The following is a 24414-nucleotide window of genomic DNA, read 5'->3' as shown; positions in this document are numbered from 1 at the left end:
AATACACACACACTTTCCCCTGTTCCTGCCTGGTTGACCTTCATTACTCACAGCACCGTGGCGGCTTTATCTTGCTGACTGCAGATATCTGCATGCAGACCTGTATACGTTTCCCAGGTTAATTATTATGCTTATCAACCTCCCCGGGTCCTGCCGCTGTTGAACCAAAGGTGACCTCGGGAAGTTTAAAGAGGCAATATAAGTCACACTGATGAGGTTTCTGCAGGCAAAGACTGAGTGCTTCAGGAAGAAACAGCAGCTTCATGCTGAGGATACTCCTGCAGATTTATGATGATGTTTTTGAAATCGTCATTCTTTTATGTGTCATTGTGGTTTTGTTTGTTCATTTGTTTTGTTCCAGATTTTGGCTTATGTAAAGAAGCCATCGATCATGAGAAGAAAGCTTATTCCTTCTGTGGTACCGTGGAGTACATGGCCCCAGAGGTGGTGAACAGACAGGGACACATCCACAGCGCCGACTGGTGGTCATTTGGTGTATTAATGGTAAGGAAGAAAAGAAGTCTGCTGTAGATACTTCTTATTAATAAATCTTAAAATGTAAAGAATTAAGCTGGTAGTCTTTTACAGAACCTCTAATGACTGTATGTTCCCCGTCGTAGTTTGAGATGTTGACCGGAGCGCTGCCGTTTCAAGGCAAGGACCGCAAAGAAACCATGAATCTGATTCTGAAGTGAGTACCATCTGCTTGCGAGAACAATCCCACTCAAAAGCCTATTGTGGGGTTTGGTGCCTCGGGTGCAGGAATTAAAGCTGTGCACCGTCTGTCTCTCCCTCCAGGGCGCGCCTGGGAATGCCTCAGTTCTTGAGCACCGAGGCCCAGTCTCTGCTCAGGGCTCTGTTCAAGAGGAACCCGGCCAACAGACTGGGTTAGTTAACAGCTCAGAAACAGGACTTGGAAGACTAGTTGACACAGTTTCACGGGAGGGCAAGTGATCCTCTGTATTTCTCACTAATTGATGGTACTAACTGTTGTTGTTTTGCTTATAGGCTCCGGTGCTGACGGTGCTGAAGAGATTAAACGACACGGCTTCTTCTCGACTATAGACTGGAATGTGAGTGTCTGGTGTTATAAGATATTTGAATTGTGCAATCTTTTTTAGATAATGTTTTAAAATATAAACAGTATGTTCTGAACAAAAGTCTCTTTATTCCTTTCAGAAACTCTTCCGAAAAGAAATTAAGCCTCCGTTCAGACCAGCTGTAGCACGTCCAGATGACACCTTCTATTTTGACTCCGAGTTCACTTCTCGCACACCAAAAGGTGACAGGTGTTGTCCTGATAGTTAAAACCTACAGTATAACATATTGATCCTCTCTTTACTTATAAAAGAAACAAATTCTCCAGCATTACCCTCTAAATGCCAAGATTTTTGTTGTTATCTTGCAGACTCCCCCGGTGTTCCCCCCAGTGCTGGAGCGCATCAGTTATTCCGAGGCTTCAGCTTTGTGGCGTCAACGATGCTGAACGAAGAAGGTGCAGTGGAGTTGGTGCAGCCCCCCCCTCACCCAGTGGTCCAGGTACTCTGTTCCTCACCAGTCACACATGTTTCTTTGATGAAAATGATGAATGCCGCGAAAGAGGACAACATTATTGTTAGCTGGAGGATCATTTTTATGAGAAGTTCTGTTGGTGTTATTAAGAAGAAAAATATGTGGTATTCCCCATACTATTTGGTGTTGGAGTGGAACTTTGAATGCATTTCACATTAACGCTGTACATGAAGTTACAAAAATTAGGTTTAAACCTGAATTTTATTATAGATTTGGGTAAATATTTGAAAATTTAATTTTTTAATTAAGAGTATGGAGAAAATTTGTAATTTAATTTCCGTTTTCGTTTTTTTTTTTTGTAAGTTAGAAATCAAGCATTTTTAAACATAATTTGAGCATCCATGTTGGGTTTTTTTTTACAGTTGAGCAAATAGCAATCGTGGCTCTGTGCATAAAAGTTCCAGTCGTCAAAAGACAAAAGCACGATAAACAGTATGTTGCGTGACTGGCAGAAGACTTAGAGTTTAGAGTTTATTAATTTAGCACAAAAAGATGCATGAAGCACTGCGCAAGGAGGGAACGAAGTTCTATAGCGAACTTGTACAAGGTTCCACCCCTGTCAACAAAACAAAGGACAAGCAGACAGCATGCATGAGCTAAACAACAACAAAAGACAAAGATCAATAGCAACAGGAATTCAAGTACTTGAAACAACTAATAGTAAAAAACACAAAGAAAGAACAAAAAATGTGACAAAAGCAGAACAATGAGAAAGAATGTATAATTAAAGGTCGATAAAATTAAAGGTCGAGTAGAGAAAGTAAATGAGGTTCCTGTGGAAAGTAAAAATTCCTTTAGGTTTTTTTTGAAAATGCATTGGGAGGAGGTGGACCTCAGTGAAGAGTTTAAGTCAGACCAGAGCTTGGGGCCTCTATAAGTAATGTTGAATTGGTGACTTGAGGTTCGGGAGGACTTGGGGCACAGATGCTGTGAAAATGAAATCCCTTGGTTTTCCGCCTCACTTTTGCTTCCTATCTGAAAGTCCTCGTTTCAGAGTGCCGACAGCTGTTGACACGCGCTCCTCATGTACACCAGTTAAACAACTAATACACTCTATCACCCCAAACTCCTGAACATCTGCACTATGCTGTTTTTAAACATTATTTCACTCACCGTATTTGCTGTATTTCTCTGCCACATTAAATGAAGGGTAGTGACACATTTCGTTCGTACGTGAACTGATTTCCGTAACTTGGCCTGTAGTGGATCAGCGTGGTTAGGATTGCAGCTTTGACTCAGAGCGTGGGCTCTGAGGCATTTATTTACTCATTAACCATCCAGCTATTTGTCAGCTCAGAAGTCTGGAAATCATCTGAAAAATATACCAACAAATCCGGATGTTTGATGCGTCACCCAAACAGCAGGAAGAAGGGAAGGATTTAAGTGTAAAGTGTGTAATGCAGCCTGCGGCATTAAGAGAATGACATGTCTCCGAGCCGTTACGTGGCTTCAGATCCTGTTTCATGCCTGACAGAAGCTGTAATTAGGTCCGTGCGGTAGATTCAGAGCGACGGTTGGATGGAGAGAAAGGGGATTCTACAAATAGATTCAGCTCCATCCTCCCCCTTAAAGAGAATAAAAACATCAACAGCCTCCAACCTTGTCAGCTCTGTCAGTGTCACACCTCTACCAGACTTCAACTTTCAACCGTGTCTCCGCAGCAACTGCACGGCAAGAACCTGCTCTTCAGCGACGGCTACGTGCTCAAGGAGGACATCGGCATGGGCTCGTTCTCCGTGTGTAAAAGATGTATCCACAAAGCCACCAACACTGAATATGCGGTCAAGGTATGAACAAACGTGTATCTAACACGTACGCAAGAACAGCAGCCAAAGTACAAGAAACTGCTGTTCAGCAATTCAGACGCTAATAAATAACATTTGTTCAGTATTTTAAATGAGAATAGCTCAAGTTTAGAGTGGACTTGAATGGCTTTGTGATTGACAGGTGATCGACAAGACCAGCACCGACCCGTCTGAGGAAATTGAGATCCTACTTAGATATGGACAGCACCCCAACATCATAACACTGAAGGATGTGAGCTCAGATTCTCAACACGCCACACTATTATTTTCCCGACCGTACTGGTTTACTTCATGAAAGCGTTATTTCATGAAACAAGTATTTTTTGTGCGTGTGTTACTGTTTCAGGTGTACGACAATGGCAAGCAGGTGTTCCTGGTGACGGAGCTGATGCGTGGAGGAGAGCTGCTTGATCGGATCCTGAAACAGAAGTTCTTTTCGGAGCGAGAGGCCAGCGCCGTGCTCCACACCATCACCAAGACCGTGGAGTACCTGCACTCGCAGGGGGTGAGTGTGACCAGCTCTGATAGTACACAGCCTGTAGGGGTACCGGCACCTGATCAGCCCAAATGTGCTCAAGCAATGGTTCTCCGTGTTATCTTATTAGTCTCTGACAGTTGTTTTTCTCTTTTTAAGGATTTTAGTTCTTTTTCTAAGTATTCGTGTGAAGCTTTATATTGATTTGATTTCTCTGTTTATCTGCAAAAACATATCAGATCAATACAATATATATTCTTAAGTCGTAATATAGTATCACACTATGTACTGGTTATTTTTAAGAATTCTGCCCGACCATCACAGCATGGGATTAAAATTACCACATGACCTTAGTGTTTGCTGAAAATACGGTAGGTAATTTGAGGAGGGTAGTTCTACTTTACAAATCACAGACATAGTACATTTGCACGGGATTAAAATCACAAACATCCTCTGTAATTATTACAAATCCCCACAGGTCCCCAGATCATTTGAATCCAGTGTGAATTAGGAATAAGACCCAAGAGAAGTGATTGGACCACCAGATTTGTCTGTCAAACTGTTTGTCTTCTCTGAACAGGCGTTGGATGTTTGGCTTCAGAAGCAGGTCTGAAGGAAGCCGCTTCTACTTTTCAGTCCCGTATTTTTGAAATCTCTTTGGCTCATATTTGTTTTTCCTACATTTCCTACCACACTTTGAATGTTTCCTCGCAGTTTTTAATTTGGATTAAGTTCTGTGGACTTTCAGTTGACCAACACCTGGGGCCTTATGTACTAAGAGTGCGGCGCACAAAAAACGTGCGTACGCCACTTTCAACGCTCACGGTCGGATGTACAAAGAATGACGTGAACGTAGAAAGCTGCGGTCCGTCACTCACGCATCAAGGCTGTTGTACGCACTTTTCTGAGGTTCTGTCCGTTGGCGACACTCACTGGTGATGCAGTGAAGTGCAGAATATGAGGGAAACGTAACGTCAACAATAAGTTCACGACCACGTGAAGGACACGACAATCCCGACATCATCAGATAAATTACACAAGAGTGGAGCTGCAACAATCTCACAATCAACCACATGATCTGAACAAACAACTAAAGGAGCTCAAGAACCCGCAAATCCCGATTGAGCTTTGGCTCCGTTAGAGGAACCTGCTGATGGCAGGATCAGGAGCGAGTCCTCAGGGACCAGACTGATCTGCTGGTCCAGGACTAAGACTGGACCATCAGCTGGTTTAGGTACCAAGAGGATCCTCCTGGATCTCTGCCCTGAACTGGAGCAGCTGCTCCGGTTCAGACCAACATGATGCTTCAGCTGGAGCTGCTGACAGGTCGGACATCTCTGTCACCATGACGACCGTATGGGACGAATACTCGAGATAAAAGCCAGATCCTAAAACATCCCATAACTGTGTCTGGACAGAAAAACATTCAAATGCATTTTGCAGCAAAAACCGGTTCTGTAAAGATGTCTTAAATAAAAAAAAAGGTGTCACGGAAAGTTGGTTGCGAACTGATGTGATTCAGCATGAAATAGTTTTTATTGAATGTTTAGGCAACTTTCAGAGTCTGATATGGAGTCAGCTGCATGTTCTGCAGGATCCAGAAAGTGTTTCTCCCGTGATGGACCGTTGTGCCAAAAAGTGATTGCCTGCCAGAATCTGATTTCTTCTGATTTCTGGCCGCGGGAGCGCGCACAGCAGCCCGTTGAGCGAGAGCGCTAAAACGTCAGAGTTTCAGATTATGAAACTCAAGAATGAGATCAAGTCAGATTTAGGCAGAAACAACTAGACCGGTCTCTCCTCCTGCGGATGCAACACTCCGAGTTACAGCAACTTTGCTCTTTATTTCCCACGTTTGCACCTCCATAATCCCGTCGGCACAAATTGTCTTTATTTCTGCAGCAGAGGAATCAGATCATGATGCTTCATGTTTTAAATATAAATTAATGTTGTTCACATTGTTATACTTATGAGAGTGGTGATCGCGGACATCCATAATGTGTAAGACTAAATAAACGTCTAGCCTACATCTTAATCCGTTATATAATATGCATGACAATAAAGCGGAACGAGGAGCCGTTTTTCATCCACCAAAAATTCTGGTGTCGGTTCTTAAAATACAAACAAGAAAAGCAGAGTGTAATGATGCACTAACGCTGCCCATAAACTTTCAAAAACCCGTACGATCATAATAAAACCACAACTCTTCACGGAACGCAACGCAAAGCAAAGAACACTGTAGGTGTCAAACTGAATCCCAGAAGGGCCGGTGTCCTGCATGTTTTAGATGTTTCCCTGCTTTAACACACCTGATTCTAATTAATTATCGTCACCAACTTGTCATCAAAGTCTGGATAGTTCTGTTGATGACACAGTCACTTGTATCATGGTGCAATGAAGCAGGGAAACATCTAAAACCTGCAGGGACACCGGCCCTCGAGGACTGGAGTCCGACACCAGCTGAAATCGGAAGAAATGCCCCAAAATGAATTATTTATTCCAGCTCAGTTAGGATGAGCGGTTTTTAATGGATAATTATCTTCATTATCACATTCAAACATATATTTGAGGGAGGAAACGGGGTGGAGTGTTGTGCTCCCGCATGTGCGCTCAAATCCACGCTGATTGGGATGTACAGAGAAACCTGCGTGGATTTGGGCGTACGCACAGTTTTGTACATATGAATTTTTGCGTTCTTGTTAATTCCACGCACGGATTCACGTTGAAATCCACGCACTCTTAGTACATAAGGCCCCTGGATTCTTTTGATCTTACACCACCGTAGATGAGAAACCACAAATATCATTGTAAGCTGGTAGATAAGGACATACCACTGGAGACCAAAACAGTACATGTGGTACCATAAACAAGATATCATGATGATAATATATGATATCTAACAACAATAATAATGTTCAGAATTTCCCATCACAATCCTGAGTTCAGTTCAGGAATCGCAGAAACCTCTTACTAGCTAACTCCAAATTATGACCTTTATTCAGAAATGATTAAAATGAATTCCCCATAATACTGAGTGACACCTGTTTACTTTATCTACTTATAACGCTAGCTGGTAATCCTACAGCATATGACTCGGCATCAGCCAGAACAGAACAAATTAGCAAAGATAAATATCAATCAGGCAGGAAGTAACTTTAGCAGACCGGTCAACACAAAATACTTAAATGCAGATTTACCACAAAGGACCACGGTCAAGTAAATACTTGCAGTAAATCAGAAACGCACGTGAATTGAGCAATCTGTAGGCAGCCCAACTCCAGAATCTAAATATGTCAAACTGAGCGTTCTGGCTTTTCGGTTTCAGTCCACTTTCTATTTGCTCCTTTGTAACAACCACTCTGTTGTGGATTTGTGCTTGTGGTTAATTCCATGTTGCAGGGCCCTAAGTTTAGTCAGGACCCTGAGTTTAAGCTGTCAGTGATGGTAACATATTAGAGGCTAGAACACTTTGGTATACGTAGGAGTTCATGGTGGGGTCAATAACTGCAAAGTGCCCAAGTCCTGCGGCAGTAAAACAAGCTCAACTCATCAGCTCTCTACCAACGTGTTTGCCAGTTTGTTTGAGGTGTTTGTACTGATGTGCTGTATTGCTGGGAGTTATGGCCAGTCATCTTCACTTAGGTCTCCTCTGGAACAAAATAGATTGGACAGAAGCTCGATAGGGAATCCTGGGAAGATTAGCGACTGTTTTAAATGTTTTCCACATGTGAATAATATTTCTCTCTGTAGAATGATGAATTTGGAAATAGCTTTTTAGTCCTTCCCATGTTGATGGGTAGCAATAATTATTAACTTTTATCACACACGAATATTCCACGCTAGATTTCTCCTTTTTTATATATATTTACCTACACTGTGGTTGAAGTTATGTTAAGTGTTTTTCCTCTTCTCCATAGCCATAATCATCTCTTGTTGCCCTCCTGTTCTGCTCAATCCTCATCTTATTCCTCCCTCCTGAATGCTCTTGTTTTCCAGGTGGTGCACAGAGACCTGAAGCCCAGCAACATCCTCTACGTTGATGAGTCTGGGAATCCTGAGTCCATCAGAATCTGTGACTTTGGCTTTGCCAAGCAGCTGCGGGCCAACAACGGCCTGCTGATGACCCCGTGCTACACTGCTAACTTTGTGGCCCCTGAGGTGAGCAGCTCGCATACAGTCAGTCGCACTGTGGTCAGTGTTGCTTCAGTGTTAATCATTAAAATAATGTGCTACTTTAAGGTGCTGAAGCGTCAGGGCTACGACGAAGGATGTGACATCTGGAGTTTGGGAGTCTTGCTGTACACCATGCTGGCTGGGTGAGGAGAAACTCTTTATTCTTCCTTCCTGAGGTCTATTTGAATTCACTCTCACATCCATTTTTCTTCCACCAGTTCTACTCCATTTGCCAATGGACCCGAGGACACGCCAAATGAGATTCTGAACAGGATAGGAAACGGACACTTCAGTCTCACTGGAGGCAACTGGGACTCTGTGTCTGATAGCGCTAAGGTAGCTCTTTAAATCTGCCCAGCCGCCGCGGCGCTCCTTTTACTCACATGAGACAGGTGGTAGTGTATCTTATTATGTTTTGCTGGTTCTAGGACCTTGTTTCCAAGATGCTTCACGTGGACCCCCTTCAGAGGCTGACGGCCAAGCAGGTCTACAAACACCCCTGGATCGTCCACAGAGACGAACTACCCAACAGCCAGCTCTCACACCAGGATCCCAAACTAGTCAAGGTACGATAGCCAAGCACCGTCTGGAAAGATGATATTTGTTTTAACATATTCATTAGTATTTACCATTAGCATGTATTTTTTTTTCATTTTATTCTTTATTTCATTAAAAAAATTAAACAACAATGGGGGCACGGTGGCGCAGCAGGTAGTGCGGCCGTCTCACAGCAAGAAGGTCCTGGGTTCAATTCCCGCTGGGGACGCTGTGGGCGCTGAAGTGCGTGTTAGTTCTCCCATGACTTCAGTGCCCACACCCTGGGTGGGGTTGGTGAAAGGATCTTTCTGTGTGGAGTTTGCATGTTCTCCCCCCGTGTTCCCTTGGGTACCTAGTGTGAGCTACCCTCACAAAAACATGCACACAGTCCTGGGCTATACATGCCCCCTCTGGCCAACCGGGGCGCCAGATGGGGTGGGGAGGATCCGGCCGGAATAACGTGATCCTTCCACGTGCTACGTTCGGCCGGAGAATCCTCATCCTGTCTGTCACTCCTCAGGATAAGAAGGAGACCTGAGCTCAGTGTAGGGCCCTCCTTGGGTTGGCAGAGGGGAACAATGTCAAAGGACTGTCTAGGTATGAGCACTGGGTGATGAAATGGGTAAAAAATCGGGGATAAAAAAAATATAAAAAAAAAAAAAAAAAAATTAAACAAACAATTCAATACAAATACAAATGTTCATAAATTGTGAATGAAAAGGGAGCAGAAAGAAGAAGAATCTTATCTAATCTGCCCCTTTTTCCAAGAAATAAATTCACAAATAACATAAATAAAAAAAAACAACTACTAAGTAAATAAACTAAAATAAAATAAAATTACCGCCGTCTATAGGTATGTCAATCAAACTTAACTAACATATTTCATTATATTTACTTAACATACAGGCTTTAATTGTTCTTTTGAATGTAATGTTTGATTTGGATTCTTTGTTTTCTTTATTCAGATTGTTCCATAAACTGATTCCTTTCACAGAAACACAACGTTCCAACGTTAATAGCATTGATTAAGTTATTGGAAGTATTTTATTTTTAATATTTAAAACATGAAGCTTGAAGCTCCTTGGGAAGCTATGCCTTCTGTTTTGAAAACCTCTGGAATTACATAAAAATCATCCCAATGTCTTTTAAAATGATCAAAAACATTTGTACTTTTCAACTACCCATGCCTGAGAACCTGTATCGCTTTGGGTGACGTTCGCTATTTAAAATCAGTAAAAAAATCTTTGATGGACCGCGACACACGCCTGAGTCTGTCGGCCAGTCACAATCAGAATAAGGGCATCGTTTCGTTCCCATTGTTGGAATTGAAATTTTGATTCAAACGGCAAACAGGAGTTTGCAGGCACGACTAGCAGCTACAGTAATCACACGTCTCTTTACCTGCAGGGTGCGATGGCAGCCACCTACTCCGCTCTGAAGAAATCCCAGCCCACTCCAGATCTCAAGCCCATTGAAAGCTCGTTCCTTGCTCAGAGGCGTGTGAAGAAGCTACCCTCCACCTCTTTGTAGAGACTTTAAAACCAACCCCAACCAGCTCACTGGAGTCTGATCGAAACCGCACCTCCTGACTCCAAACCAACCCAGTCAGCTTGCTCGGGGGGCGTAGCGTCTACCAGCCAAAACCAGCCAAGGAACACTGACTGTGGTCCTGCACCTCATCTTGTGACACCGGCTATCCCGCTCTTGCTGTCATCCTCCTTGTGTGGGCTCATCAGCTGCTGTTCAGCCAATGCACTTGGACCAGCAAAAGATTGTGATGATGAACTGGGATGAGGGCATAAAGGGAAAAGGAAGAAAAAAAAAACCATGGGGTGCAGGTTTCTGACAGATGTATTAGTGATGTATGAGTGTGTGTGTGTGTGCGTGTGTGTGCGTGTGCGTGCGTGCGTGTGTGTGTGCATGACCTGCAACAGAGTCGACGCAGCCATGTTTTTGATAGTGACAATGACAGTTTTCTCTCCTAATCGTTGCTGTAATTGGTTCTTGCTGCACGCCTGTCCGCCTGCCTGTGTCATTGTCCATATTCCTGTTCTTTTTTGTAGAGTTTATGAGCTTTATATTTACCGGCTGTGCTGCCAAATCAAACTGTGCAGTCAGCACAAAAACACAGCACTGTCCGGCTGCTGTTAAATGTTTTTTTTTTTCCTTTCCTTTTTTTTTTTCATAGAAAATACTGAAATAATTCTGCCATGAATGCCTCTTTGGCTTTGGTACAACCAGAATATGTAGATTCTGGGAGATGTCAAACGCTGATGTTTTGGTTAATGTCAATCTAAGCTTGTATTTGGTTAAACAAAGTGTATGTGTGCGTGTGTGTGTCCGTGCGTGTGTGTGTGTGTGTGTGTGTGTGTGTGTGTGTGTGTGTGTGTGTGTGTGTGTGTCGGTGCATGATTTGCAGTGTGTGTGTGCGTATCGTCTTGCAGGATGCTGCAAAGTCATGTGCATGATCTGGTGACGTGATGATGTCATGTGGCTTCCTCGTTTTGCTGCTCTCCCTTTTCTCTGCTTGGTCAAACTGCTGGCGAACATTTGAGATGACTATTATTTTTATTACTACAAAAACTAGTAAAATAGGTGGCTTTCTGTGAAAGAAAACCTGCCCCAGAGCAGTGTGGCATGTTTGCTTTAATGTACTCTGAGTTTCTCCTCTGTGTTCATTGGACAATGCATATTGAAATCTGTTTCTTGTGTTAGTTGCTTTTGTCGTTGTTGTTGTTGTTTCTTTTTCTTTATCTTTTTGTCTAAAGACATGCTGAAATGGATCCTGTGGACTTGATGCTGTGCAGGTCTTTTCTTCTATTCAAGGAATGTGAAAGTGCTGCAAAGGGCCAACCATCTTCTTGAAGTTGAGCTCTCATTTGCTACTTTTGTCAGATCACTGGTTGGTAATATGAAATAGACCTACCTTCATTGTGGAGTATCTTCTTTTCTTTCATTATATTTGAATATTCATGAATTCTTTTGAATACAACACTTGGTTACACGTCACTGAAACTGAGTGTGAGATCTTTTAAAGAAGGGGAAATCCAGCTGTAATTTTCTTCATAAAGTAGGTCCTGCTTTCAGCTCAGTGCCTAGGCCTACAGGTGAGGCAGAATGTCTTGCATGGAAAATGCATGAAAAATAACAAAAAAAATATAATATTTCCAAAAAGATACTGTGCTCCTGTAGAAGGAAAGACCTGTGTGGCCTAATAAGATATGAACCAGCTGTCTTACCTCAAAAGGGATCAAGCTTATGTTATTCTTATTTGGTGGCAAAACTTCCCCTCCTGATTAATGGTATTATGTTGAGGTGTTATTCTATGATAAAGATGAAGATTTTTATATCTTACAATATTAAAAATTGAGTTGCTATGACAAACTGTCTTCTATTTTTTTCACATTTGCCTTTTTAAGGGGAGATTCTACAAAAAAAAAAAATCCTCATATTTCAGATTGAGGAGGGATCAAAAAGATCAAAAATGTTTTGTTTGTGCAGACTTCTATTTAAGCAGATATATTTTGGCAGTTTTCTGTTCTGGTGAATTAAAATGTGTCTAAGATCAGCTCTGATCTACAGAGGCAATGATTCAGTACATCAGTCTTTCAAAGGGTCATAAAATCACTTCTGAGCAATGTGAAGCTCGGTATTCTACAATGAGACGGTATTCACAAGAGGAAAGCATTCAAGGTGGCTGCCAATATTCCAGGAGTTGGTCAGTACATGCAATACTCAGAAAAAACCAAAAGCTCCATCTTATACCGTACAGGTTTCAACGAGCATGTTTAATGTTAAAGTCTATAATGGAACACTATAAAGACAACGAGCAGTTTTGTTTGGCAAGAACATGGAAACAATACTAGGTTTTGCAAAACTGCATCTGAACAAGCCAAAAGACTTGTCAATAGTGTGTCCTGGATAATGACACTTTACACCCACTGATTAGTTGGGTTGGACCTGAGCTCCTTGCATTGAGCAATGCATTCCTGTACAAGAGCATTTTTGAGACAAATGTGAGGCTGTCTGTCTGATAGGTTCAAACTGGGTCATGCAACAGAACAATGATCTTAAGTACAGAAGCAGATCTACATCACAATGCATGGAAAATAAAGGACTCGTGGTTTTGGAGTGGCTCTCAGTCCAAACCTCAACCCTACTGAATTTCTGTAACAGAGCCTTAATAGAGTCGTGCATATGATAAAAAGACTCAAACTGAAGCGACGTTGTAAAGACACACTGAAATAAAACCCCTACTTCAAGTTGTTGCTCCTGAAAGAGAATCTATAAGTGGTGGAGTAGTAATTGTAAAAATGAAAACTATCTATTGTAGAGTAAAAGAAAAGTAAATGCCCTAAAATTCCCTAGCATGCATTTTTCAAAAAAACTTTCCAAATCTATAACATTTGATTTGTCTTTTCGCTACTCTAAAGGTTTGTATTATTTGAAAATGAAGGTTCCCAAGGCTGATGATGTGTACATCTTATGACTAATAAACTTGAAGATTCTTAGATGAATTACATAACATGCAGGGTTTCATCAACCAACATGCTTTAAAATGTCCCATTTAGTGATAAACCCGCTAGTTCTGTGTTGGTTCCTGTGTCAAAATTAGTGTGACAATAGACAATGATGGATTGTCTGGTGTGTTTTCGTAGATGACCACTAGAGGGAGATAAAGTACAAGCGCTTAGTCACTGTACACGTATAACAATCATTTTTGTTAATCTAAATTAAGACAATAGCGTTCTTTAGTTGTCTTTTTAAAAATTACAGTTTCATGTTTCTGGCATATGATCAAGATGTGCCATTAGTGCTTGAAATGTCATGTTTTCCCACTCTCTCCTCCTCACCCTTAGTATCACCTAATAGCATCACCATCTACCTGCTAATGCCTCCCTTTGGATGTACAGCAGCACTGCCTTATATAACAGTATATAGTATATAACTACAGTATCTAATGCAGGTACTGTGGGGGCAGTGGTCACCTGCAATCAGATTTATGCTGAAAACATTGCAACATGTCTGGGATCAGTTCCTTTTATTTATACACAAAAACGTGCTCACTTTTGAGATACTGCATCCTCACTGGACTCTGCTCTCCGTCCTTTGACGTCATCGTGCCCAAAATCTACACTGCAGCGCATGACTTCCTGCTGTTACACACACACACACACACACACACACACACACTCTGACTCAGACTGCAGCAGAAAAAGGAGACGGCTCATATTGATTAGAGGACCATCACTGGTCTCCTATCTCAGCAGAGGGGAAGGTGTTGCAGTTTTCATCCTTCTCATGTCTACTCAGATTACTGCTGTTGTCGGCTGGAGCCGTTCGGCTCCAAGTGTTCCTGGGTTTTTCTAACATCAGGAGGCTGCGTAGGTGTCTGTCAAAGTGGATCCTTCTCTGCTATATGCTGTAAAAAAGACACAGTCAGAGTATTGCTGAATACTTGACGAGAATACCTCTTTAAAGAGTTCTCATTGAGTGAATATTCTTTTTTTTTTTTCTACCCCTGATAAGAATTATGGTTACGACATGCTGCTTAGAGCATCTCCTGTGCTTCTCTTTACTTCTTATAAAATCTAATATTGACACAAACAGTCACGTGCAGCTCTGGCTGCAAGTTACTCTCTCAAAACCTGTGGAAGCAGGAAGGGATACTTCATATTGCTTGATTTTTTTTTTTTTGTCTTATGTTTTATTTGATAAATAATGGCACGATAAAAAATATTGTAGGTTAGTCAAACCTTGTATTTCCTCCTTTAAAAGGACCTTTTGATAAGATTATATTAAGTTTTAACAACCAACCACACACATTTGTAACAAAGAAAGGAATATAGAAAGTAAACTAACTTTTGCACACTTTGGCAAGTAAGCACACACTTAAAGCGACACTATGTAACTTTTCCACCTTAATATCATATTTCCAGAGTCATTGTGATGGTACATCAACTTCCAACAGGTTTAATGACACCTCTGTCATGGTCTGAGGGGTCTGTATCGCCTTCACTGGCACTATGTAACTTCGAGGTGCATGGTAGGAACCCTGCCACACTAAAAAACTACAAATCGTTACGACTTTGACTGCTTTACGGCATACGTCACTTCCCCCTCCTTCCCGATTCGCAGTCGAGACGAAAATGGGCGGGGCTTGGAGCGCAGAGCTCCGCAGAAGCTGTTGCTGTGTTGCGGCAGCAGCAGCTCCACACAACAGACGTGGGGAAAAGATCCTAATGGTTTAACTTTTCAACGGTTTCCTGCTCGGAGGCAGAACCACGGAGACCAAGTATCTGACATAAGAAAGTAAAAGAGTGAAAGAGTCGTCGGCTCGCTTTGGATCGCGGCTGTAACGACCAAACACCGGCTTCCACACAGTAAAGCCTGAATTATGGTTCTGCGTTAAATCGACGCGGCGACGCGCAACGTACGGTGCGTGTCGCCGCGTACCTTACGCCGTAGGCTCTGCGTCGATTTAACGCAGAACCATAAATCAGCCTTAAACCACAAACACTCACAGACCAGGGTCGGATCAAAATACAGGTTTTATTCCCCACTTCGCCAGCTAAACGCAGTTGCTGGCCAGCTCTCTGCGGTGCATTTAACCCCAATCTTCAGATAAAACTAGTTTGTTGAGGAAAAAATATTAACTCTTATTTGTAGCTGCAGAGGAAAAAAATAATCTCACGAGGAAAACAAAAATAATCACGCCTCGGAGCCTATTCACCATAATATAGCGGTCAAAAAAAAGAAAAGAGAAGTAAGAGGGATACAAAACATGTACTGTATGTTGTACTATTATACAAATTTATTGAAACACATGGGTCTTCAGTAGGGATTTCATGTGGATCCAAACCGTTAATAATCATTATTTTCTCCATATACTGCTCCCTGGCTTCCTTGTTTAAGGTATCCCGGTAAATTCCAGTTCCTTTCCAGCAGTTTAACATCTTTTTTTTTTGCGTTCCGTCTGTTCACTTGGTGAAACAGAAAAGCATCCCGTCTCCTCTCATCAAAACAAATGCAGCGACGGGGACAGGAGTTTTCAGGCAGTACGCGCTGGTGCTCATGGGAAACGTAGTGTTCTTTCTGGTAAAACAATACCGCTTTTGTCCAAAAGATGCCGCCAAACTCAGAAAAGCTGAAAGTTACGTTGTGCTGCTTTAAAGACAGGTTATTGTTTTTATTGGAAATAAAATTGGTATCCATGATATTTTCTCTTGTTAAACTTACCACCTTGACAAAGAAAGTGTCCATTGGGTCCGTTTAGAGGTTTGGATGTTCAGCGCTCGCCTTATGTTCATGGTATCTTTCTTCAGCTCCTTCTTCTCCATCCTCTGCTCTTTATTCAGTCAAACGGGTCACTGCTTCAGTATAATATTTCTAAATACTAAAGGGAATTACAAAGCCAGCTACATTAATACACATATCTCTGATGTTTAAAACAAACATCTGGGAGAAGGGGAACAAATTTCAATCTAAATCAGAACAAAATGTAAAAACCACAAATGCTCTCAATCCTTCACATGTGCGCACACAAAATAGAAACACACCAAACAGATTAAAGTAATCCTGAGCAGAGGGTACAGTGTGAGAGCTGAGTGCAGGCTTTTATGACAATTTTAGTCATAAGAGGGACAGAGGAGAGATTATTGTACTTTGGGGGTGGCATATCAGCGTAATTAATTCAGAACAATTAATTTAATGGGAATGTGGGTGTTTTTGGTTTTACTGTATCCTTATAACTGTGGGGGGAAATCAAGGGGGTGTGTTTTTAACTGACTGTCAAATTAGAACCATTTCTTGGCTAAAAGCATCCTGCTGTATCAAGGCAGCCTGACTCTTGCAGCCCTTGATATTTGCCGGTGATGAAGGCCATCTGTGTGTTTGGCACACAGGCACCATGGGGAATTAGTTTAGACTGAGTGGTTTTTAACTGTGCGATGTTACACAACCATTAGTCTTCCAAAAATGGGCATCACGTACACCAAGAAAGCATGTCATGTTTAATTTCTTAAAAGCTTTCCCTACTTGAGCAGTTGTGCTCACAACTATAACATGTAAAGCAAAGAAAATATGTACAGGAACTGAAGGCGGAGCTGAATGTGCGTTTTTAATAATGCAGCGTATTGATTATACAAGTTACCTCATGAGCTATAATCATCCAGAAATGTGCTCCCACTCTGGTTATTCTGTTCATTCATTATTTATCACTGCCAATCCTTTTGTCCTGATCTTATTTCTGCCTTTGTGGGTGGAAGGATAAAGAGCTACTGAGAATCACTGACATTTTCGATCATTTATCTGCGGTTCGAGTGCTCAGATTTCTTCCTTTCTGCTTTTCTGTCTTTGCAGTCCATTTCCTCTTCACTTTAAAGATCGGAAAAGCTAAAAGCAGGAAGTGAGCAGCTGCTAATGTAGTCCTGAGATAAAGCAAAGCGCTAAGTGAACTCTCAGTTATACAAGAGCAGAGATGTGCACACACACACACACACACACACACACACACACACACACACACACACACATACACACATACACACATACACACCCACCTCTGACCTGCTAAAAGCTTCATCTGTTTATCTTCACTCTAATGGACGACAGTCATTTAAAAACATCACATCTTGCTGCTTAAGCTCCAACAGCGTTACCTTTCTCAACCTTTTGTATGTGTGTTTACTTCTGGGGGTAAGTAAGTGAACACAAGTCATACTCAGTCTCCTCAACGCTGCCACAGAATCGATCAATAATTGTCTAGACGGAGACAGTGAATCTGGTCCTGGACTGTATGAGCAAGAAAAGAGAAAATCAGTCGAGCTGTAACCAGTTACCATCTCACCAGTACACTGGAAATGAAAAGCCATTTTGTGTTTAGATGCTTTGAAATACATTTAAACAGTAATACTGTGCATGCATTACCAGGTACCACAAAAGATAATTGAATCTCTACAGAAAATGTGGTGACTTGGAAAACCCATAAATGTGACATAAATGGACAAAAGAAAATCTAAAAAGTTTGTATAAGAAATACTTCAACCCTGAACTGAATCTTTATAAATTGTGGAATAACAAGAACATCCTAGAATATTTGGTTGGAGAACATTTGGTAACAACTGTTCAATGTTTATTCTAGCAATGGAAACGTTTCTTTTTAGTGTGTTAAAGTTCTTAAAATCTGGAATTGTTGCAAGGACAGATTTCCGTTTTCATAGATTTAGGTAAGGACTATGTAACTGGTCCGTTTCCAACAGCCTGCCCTTCCCTTTTAAATCATCTGTTTGTGCAGTTGGATGTGTACTCCAAAAATGTTGAAAGGTTATAGTATTTGGGCCTTTTTTGTGCCCAGTCCTTTGATAGGGATGTCCTTGTCCTCTGTCCACTGCTAAATGTATTTTAGTGACTGAAGTCATAATTGCTCCAGCTCAGCCGAGTGTACATTCTTCCCCTCTATCAACAATTTTTGCAGACAACTCCCATTTAGTTAATTCCTCTGTATTATAGAATATATATGAATGTTTATATGAAATATATGTCTTATATGTCTGAACAGGTGAAACAACCATCAGAAGGTCTTTGGTAATAACTTTCTAACCTTTTATTTTATTTTATTTTATCTTTTGGTAATGACACTTCTGGTGCTCTGAGACGTCTTGTCTTTTCTAATCAAAAATAAACGACCGTCCACTTTTTATAGCCACCAACTTTAACAACTCTGAAGTCTTAAAAAGATTCAAGTTCCTGTAAAGAGTAACAATATGTGTATCTGTGTAGTTTATTTCTATTTTGAATGTTGTTCAATTACTTATAAAAAGAAGAACATGGATGAACGTTGTTTTTAATGTCTGATGATATTCAAATTCCGGTTAAAAACTCAAGAGTGCCAATAACTGTGTCAAATTTAAAAGAATGCTGCAGAGAGAGGCGCAGCAAGGTGATCAAAGGAGAGATAAAAGTGGAGCATCTTCCCTCCCTTCAACTATTGCCATTTGATATCCAGGCAGTGTTGCTAGGGGCAACAATCCGAGAGGATGAGAGAGCTGACAGTAAAGAGAGATTTACCTGATATGCATTCATTTTCAGTAGGTTGGATTATTGCAATGGCATCTTTACAGGCCTTAACAAGAAATCAATCTGGATCCAGAACGCTGCTGCCAGAGTCCTTACAAACACCAGGAAACTGGACCATATTACACCGGTCATGAAATCACTACACTGGCTTCCAGTGAGTCAAAGGATAGAGTTTAAAATCTTACTGCTGGTCTACAAAGACCTGAATGGTCTTGGACCAAAATACATGGTTGATCTGTTAGTTCCTATGAAGCTCCCAGACCCCTGAGGTTCATCTGGATCTGGTTTGTTGTGGTTCCCAAGAACCAGAACCAAGCAAGGTGAGGCAGCGTTCAGTTATTCTGCTCCTCACCGGTGGAACAAACTTCCTGTAGACCTGAGGTCTGCTCCAACTGTAGATCCTTTAAATCAGGCCTAAAAACATTACTGTTTACTGAAGCGTACTCGTTAATCAAATACTTACCTGCTGTACTCTACTGCCCTTATTTTTAACAACTTGTGCTTTTTATTATTTTACCTCTTTTCTTATAATTTTATTTCATTTATTTGGTATTTAAGCGTACTCTTAAATTAAATACTTTCTGAAAACCGCGAATGAGATGTGTACCTCTACTGCCCTTAGTTTTCAGCAACTTGTGTTTTTTATTATTTTACCTTCTTTTCTCATAATTTTATTTCATTTTAATTGTTATTTACTGTCTAATTGTGTCTTGCCGCTTTTAATGTCGATGTAAAGCACTTTGAATTACCTTGTGTTGAATTGTGCTACATAAATATACTTGCCTTGCCTTGCCTTGATACTCGAGCGTGTCTTGACTCGGCTGCAGAGCGGATGCAGCAGAGCTCCAGGTGATGACAACCATCCCGACCCATCAGCATCAGCACCAGCATCAGCACCAGCATCAGCACCAGCATCAGCACCAGCATCAGCACCAGCATCAGCACCAGCATCAGCACCAGCATCAGCACCAGCGAGGGGACGCTGTCCAATCAGCAGCCGGCATGCTCGTGAGCTCAGCAGCCAATGAGAGTCCGGGAGGCATCACTTCCCCTCCCCAGCAGCAGCTCTGGGATGCGGAGAGCGCAGCATCCTGGCTCAGATGTGTTATTGATGAATGGAGCGACACGGAGGGACGGAAGAACGACCCCAGCAGCCGTCGGAGGAGCTGAACCCGGCTATGAAGGGCCGACAAAGGACGACAGAAACCCGGCCTGAGGATGAGGGAGCCATGCCGTCCTCCTCCTCCGGCTCCGGCTCCGGCTCCGGCTCCGGCTCCGGCTCCGCGCTGCTGGCCCCGGCCTGCCCGGCCTCCCCGGCCACCCGCCGCTCCATCTCCATGGGGGACTTCCGCAGGGTGAGCGAGGCTCTGCTGGCCGGCTCCGAGCCCCCGTCCGCCGCCGCCACGGCCCCGTCCTCCCGGCTGGTGACCCCCAGCTCCAGCATGGAGTTCGAGGCGGCGCGCCGCCGCCTGCTGGAGGTGGAGGAGCGGCAGCGCGCCATCAGGGACATGGAGCGGCGGCTGCAGGAGCTGCGGGAGGTGTTCGTGCGCTCCGAGCAGCAGGTGGTGGTGCACGGAGAGCTGGTGTCCAGGATAAACGGACAGGCCCAGCAAGGGGAGCTGCACGTGGCAGAGAACAGCCAACGACTGAAAAAAGGTGCCAGGTTCAAGAAACATCGACCCACCATCATCTTTTCCTCCATGCTTGGACTTCGCACTTGCCTCCCCTGGCCTGTAAAGCTCAAATGAAGACAATAGAGGCACAGAATTGTAATCCATCACTTTAAAAAAAAAAAAGTGCTTTACATAACTGTGAGGACTAGGGTTGCCACCTTTCAGAAGGGACGCCCTGATTTCAGCAGCGCAGGAGCCAAAAAAAAAGCCCCAAAACTTCTAAACTGATTAAAAATGTGTTTATTTTATATGAAAAAACAAAATGCTTTGATTTAAAGTTTAAAGCGCTTTAATAGCATTGAACTTGCATGACTGTACAGACATCCAACCATAGCAGCTGAAATAGCCTCCTATGCTATGTATGTCCACATCAGCCAAGATATAGAATATAACCTACAGGTGAAGAATATGGTGTAAAAGTTAATTTATTTCAATAATTCAACTAGAATATGGTGTAAAGGTTAATTTATTTCAATAATTCAACTAGAATATGGTGTAAAAGTTAACTTATTTCAATAATTCAACTAGAATATGGTGTAAAAGTTAATTTATTTCAATAATTCAACTAGAATATGGTGTAAAAGTTAACTTATTTCAATAATTCAACTAGAATATGGTGTAAAAGTTAACTTATTTCAATAATTCAACTAGAATATGGTGTAAAAGTTAAGGAAAATACAGTACAAATCGTGTCCCGTAGTTCAATACGGGACGCAACATTTTTTTCTCAAATAAAGGACAATTCCGTATTTTACGGGACGGGTGGCAACCCTAGTGAGGACAGACCTCTGCTCTTTCACTCATTGACATGGCTACTCATGTTTAAAGCTTTCTGCTCTTGTATCCTGAGGCTGGTCCTCATGGCCTTTAGAGTGCCTACAAACATCACATGCTTGCAAACCGCTTCCTGTTCAGTGCACTTCTGAGGAAGTTCACTGGCTGGGAAACCAGTCTAGCTTGCACAAGTGAAATGTGTACAAATGATCATTGTGTCCTCTTGGTTTTCTTGCAAATATTTTTGCTGCTTTGCACTTGCTTAGGATTCAGATCAAATCCACGGTGCTTGGATGAGTCAGGTGGCGTGGGAGGAGAGGTTTTGTGTGGCTCGGGGAGCTTCGCTGTTCTCCAGGTAACTCCAGTGCAGATTATGTATATATTGACATCTTCAAGGGAAAAAGAAAAGAGTGGGAAAAAATGTGGATAAATGAAAATCTCAAATAAGAGTGGAGTTATAAAGCAAGATGAGAGGTTTGTCTGATATGCTGCTGCAGTACTGTTTAAAACCAAGGTGTAGAAACAGGAAATGTCATTTTGGATCTTTATAACATAAAATGTGCCTTGGCTTCCTTGACACCACTCCTCAGCGACCACGGCGTCTGTTTTGGGCAGCATAGACGAGGAAAAGCCAGGCAGCAGGAAATAAATTCATGCTGGGTCAGTTCCACCTGTGGCCTCTTTTTATCCCGTCACCTAGCAACCACTCATCCCTCCATCCTAAATCTGCTTCTACGAACACACAGAATGTATTCAGTGGGCGCTGTAACTCCAACGCGCTCTGACAGCTGTTGAGACACTGAAGGGTTCAGTCAAATATTTTATGAATGGAGGTTTGCCATTAGCGCTGTCCATTTTAGATGACGGATAAGGCTTTGTTAGATTAAGATGTGCATGCAACAGCAAGAAAATCTTAATTAAATGATTGTGTCATGATTTTTAATGTGATAATAAGCAAGTAGGAGTTGCAACTTAGAGGGCACAAGAGCCTCCCAGGCATCATGTCATGTTTTATGCGTATATAGAGACGTCTAAGTGTATACATCCAGTGTTTTCACAGCGTGCTATCTGTGAACATTTCCTCATTTTTTATCAATTTGAAAGATTAACTGCTATCTATGTTGTCTAACATCACATTGTCTTTGCTCCATCTGTACGATCTGACCTAATTTTCTCACATACATCTCTTCCCTTTTTTTTGACATAATTTCCTCAAATGTTCCCCTACATTTCTCAGTGTAAGAGACAATGACTATGTCTTGCATGCTGTTCCACTACTCCCTTGCTTCAACCGCGCTGGGTCGTGCAGAATGCACAGCTAATACACTGGGGATATCTATTTTGAGCATTTGAAGGTTGAGGAAGGGATATGATCTGAGCGCATATGTTGGGAAATGAATAGAGATTTGAGTGCACGCAGGTGTCTAAGTTTGCTTCCCTTCAAAAGAGTGAATAGGGATTTCTTTGAGTCCCTAATGGTGTTTTGTTTGCTCTCCTCACACAAATAAGAACAAAAGAGGACGGCTGGTTACAAGGGAGGCACATGATTTAATAGTAAACACACCTAGTTTGGGTTTTCATAAAATCCTTGTATCCTTTTAGGTTTTCCATTTGGGAGTTTTTGTTCTTTTAGCCAGCTTGCATGGATGTACACGATGTATTCGAAGCATCTGTTAGACAAAGGCCAGAGGAACACACTGATGATGAGGCTGCCTGTGTCAGAGACCCTGCAATCTAAGGAGATGAAACAGACAATGCATGACCTAAAGCTTGAGTTTGGTACACATCAGTGAGAAATAGGTCACGATTTAAGTCGACTAAAAGTTTGAATTTAAGGGCTTAAACGATACGTTTCTCTAAGCTGCTTAGGAACAGAGTTGAAGGGGCAATCTACCAACTAAGGGTGCGTCCCAATACTCCCCCTCGCCCTCCTTTTCTTCCCTAACCCTAACTTTTGCGCGTTCCCGTGAAGGTAGTGGTGTCCCAATTCCTCTTTTCACCTAGGGGGAGGGGGCATAACGAGGGCTAGGGGCTGAGAATAGCCCCTTCAAATCGAGGGATTTCAGATGCTGACTTGGCGAGCGAGGGGGTATGAAAAAAAGAGGCTCTGCGTCGATTTGACTCGCCGACCGAAGGCAAACAGGCAGACTGGTCTCAGAGAAATAGAGAGAAATAATCCTGTGACTCGTCAGATTTGTTTTGGATGTTTCTGATATAATAGTCTTCAGAAACCACAAAGTAATCCAGCTGTTATCTGGGTAATTTACACACTTTCAGATAAAGTTGCGGAAGATCACGCCAGAATAAAGGGATTTATGGTTCCGCGTTACACCAACGCAGATCCTACGGCGGAGGTTACGCAACCTACGCCGTAGGCTCTGCGTCGATTTAACGCGGACCCAAGCTCCGGACCCGGCAGACAGAAATCTCTAAATTTCGGAGCAAATTTCTTAACAGGCGTAGCTACAACTGTTAGATTTCATCTATTAAACCAACATATTCCTAAATGATTTATTTCAGCCGGCGTGATTCTCAACAGAGCTGCGTCCCGGGAGAGAGTGTCTCTCCCGGGGCTGACGGAGCAGCCTGACCCGGCGGAGACGTCTCTTCTCGGGCTGTGAGCTGAGGCTGCTCCCCGGGGCCGGCGGCTCTTCTCATCTCCGAAAACATCGGGTCAAATTTCTTAACAGGCGTTATTTGGATAAACTGAGCCCCGGTTGGGGATCTTAAGGTTACCATTATACCTGAAAAAATATTAAAACTTAATAAAGTGCCATATTAACAGCGCTACAGCTGAAATTAAAACAGCTTTTGGCTCTCAGCTTCCTGATCAGGGAAGGGATGAAAACGAGGGGTAGGGGGAGAATTGGGACAGGCACCTGGGCCAAGTGCCCTAGATCTCAAGTGCCCTAAAATCTCCCCCTTCTTTTTTAGGGCTTAGGGAAGAAAAGAAGTGCGAGTGGAGAAAAGAAGGGCGAGTGAAGGAGAATTGGGATTGGGCCTAACACAAGCTGCTAGGAATTAGTGCATGGTTGAAAGGAAATTGTATCAATGAAAAGGAGAAGCTTAACATATTGCTGGAGTGTCTCTTTAATAAAAGAGCTGAGAGCCACGAGGACTTCTTCCTTGAATGTTGACCAATTATATAAGCATTCCATGTCGCCAAGGGAACCACCGTTTGCCATCTTTCTGCACACCTATACCAAACGCATCTTTGATAAGATAGCTGCTAGCAGAATGCTTTTGTGGAATGAAAAATCTCAAAGAGCGTAAACGTGTTTTCATCTTTTCTTATATAGTAACACGTATACTTGTAAATATTATGCCATGT

General features: G+C 42.3%; 2 protein-coding genes across 4 annotated transcripts in view; both read left to right on the top strand.

The window, feature by feature from the left end:
* Positions 1-11943, top strand: part of rps6ka1 (ribosomal protein S6 kinase a, polypeptide 1) — a 64817-nt gene extending 52874 nt beyond the window's left edge. For all 3 annotated transcript variants that reach the window (XM_061743895.1, XM_061743897.1, XM_061743896.1), the window contains 14 exons: positions 362-504; positions 621-691; positions 799-887; positions 1009-1073; positions 1180-1282; positions 1409-1539; positions 3234-3359; positions 3520-3609; positions 3724-3882; positions 7846-8007; positions 8089-8165; positions 8241-8358; positions 8451-8588; positions 9967-11943. In XM_061743895.1, the coding sequence (XP_061599879.1) occupies positions 362-504; positions 621-691; positions 799-887; positions 1009-1073; positions 1180-1282; positions 1409-1539; positions 3234-3359; positions 3520-3609; positions 3724-3882; positions 7846-8007; positions 8089-8165; positions 8241-8358; positions 8451-8588; positions 9967-10089 (1595 nt within the window). In that variant the 3' untranslated portion in view covers positions 10090-11943. The remainder of the gene's footprint in view (positions 1-361; positions 505-620; positions 692-798; positions 888-1008; positions 1074-1179; positions 1283-1408; positions 1540-3233; positions 3360-3519; positions 3610-3723; positions 3883-7845; positions 8008-8088; positions 8166-8240; positions 8359-8450; positions 8589-9966) is intronic.
* A 7783-nt stretch (positions 11944-19726) lies between these two features.
* On the top strand, positions 19727-20470 carry LOC133462626 (uncharacterized). The gene has a single exon (XM_061743958.1). It carries the CDS (start codon positions 19752-19754, stop codon positions 20382-20384), a length of 633 nt encoding a protein of 210 aa, XP_061599942.1. The 5' UTR covers positions 19727-19751; the 3' UTR covers positions 20385-20470.
* Positions 20471-24414: the final 3944 nt, after the last annotated feature.

The sequence above is a fragment of the Cololabis saira genome, chromosome 16 (assembly GCF_033807715.1).
Source record: "Cololabis saira isolate AMF1-May2022 chromosome 16, fColSai1.1, whole genome shotgun sequence".
NCBI classification, from domain to species: domain Eukaryota; kingdom Metazoa; phylum Chordata; class Actinopteri; order Beloniformes; family Belonidae; genus Cololabis; species Cololabis saira.
Note: the sequence above shows the minus strand (reverse complement) of the source record. Positions and strands in the feature narration are given on the sequence as shown.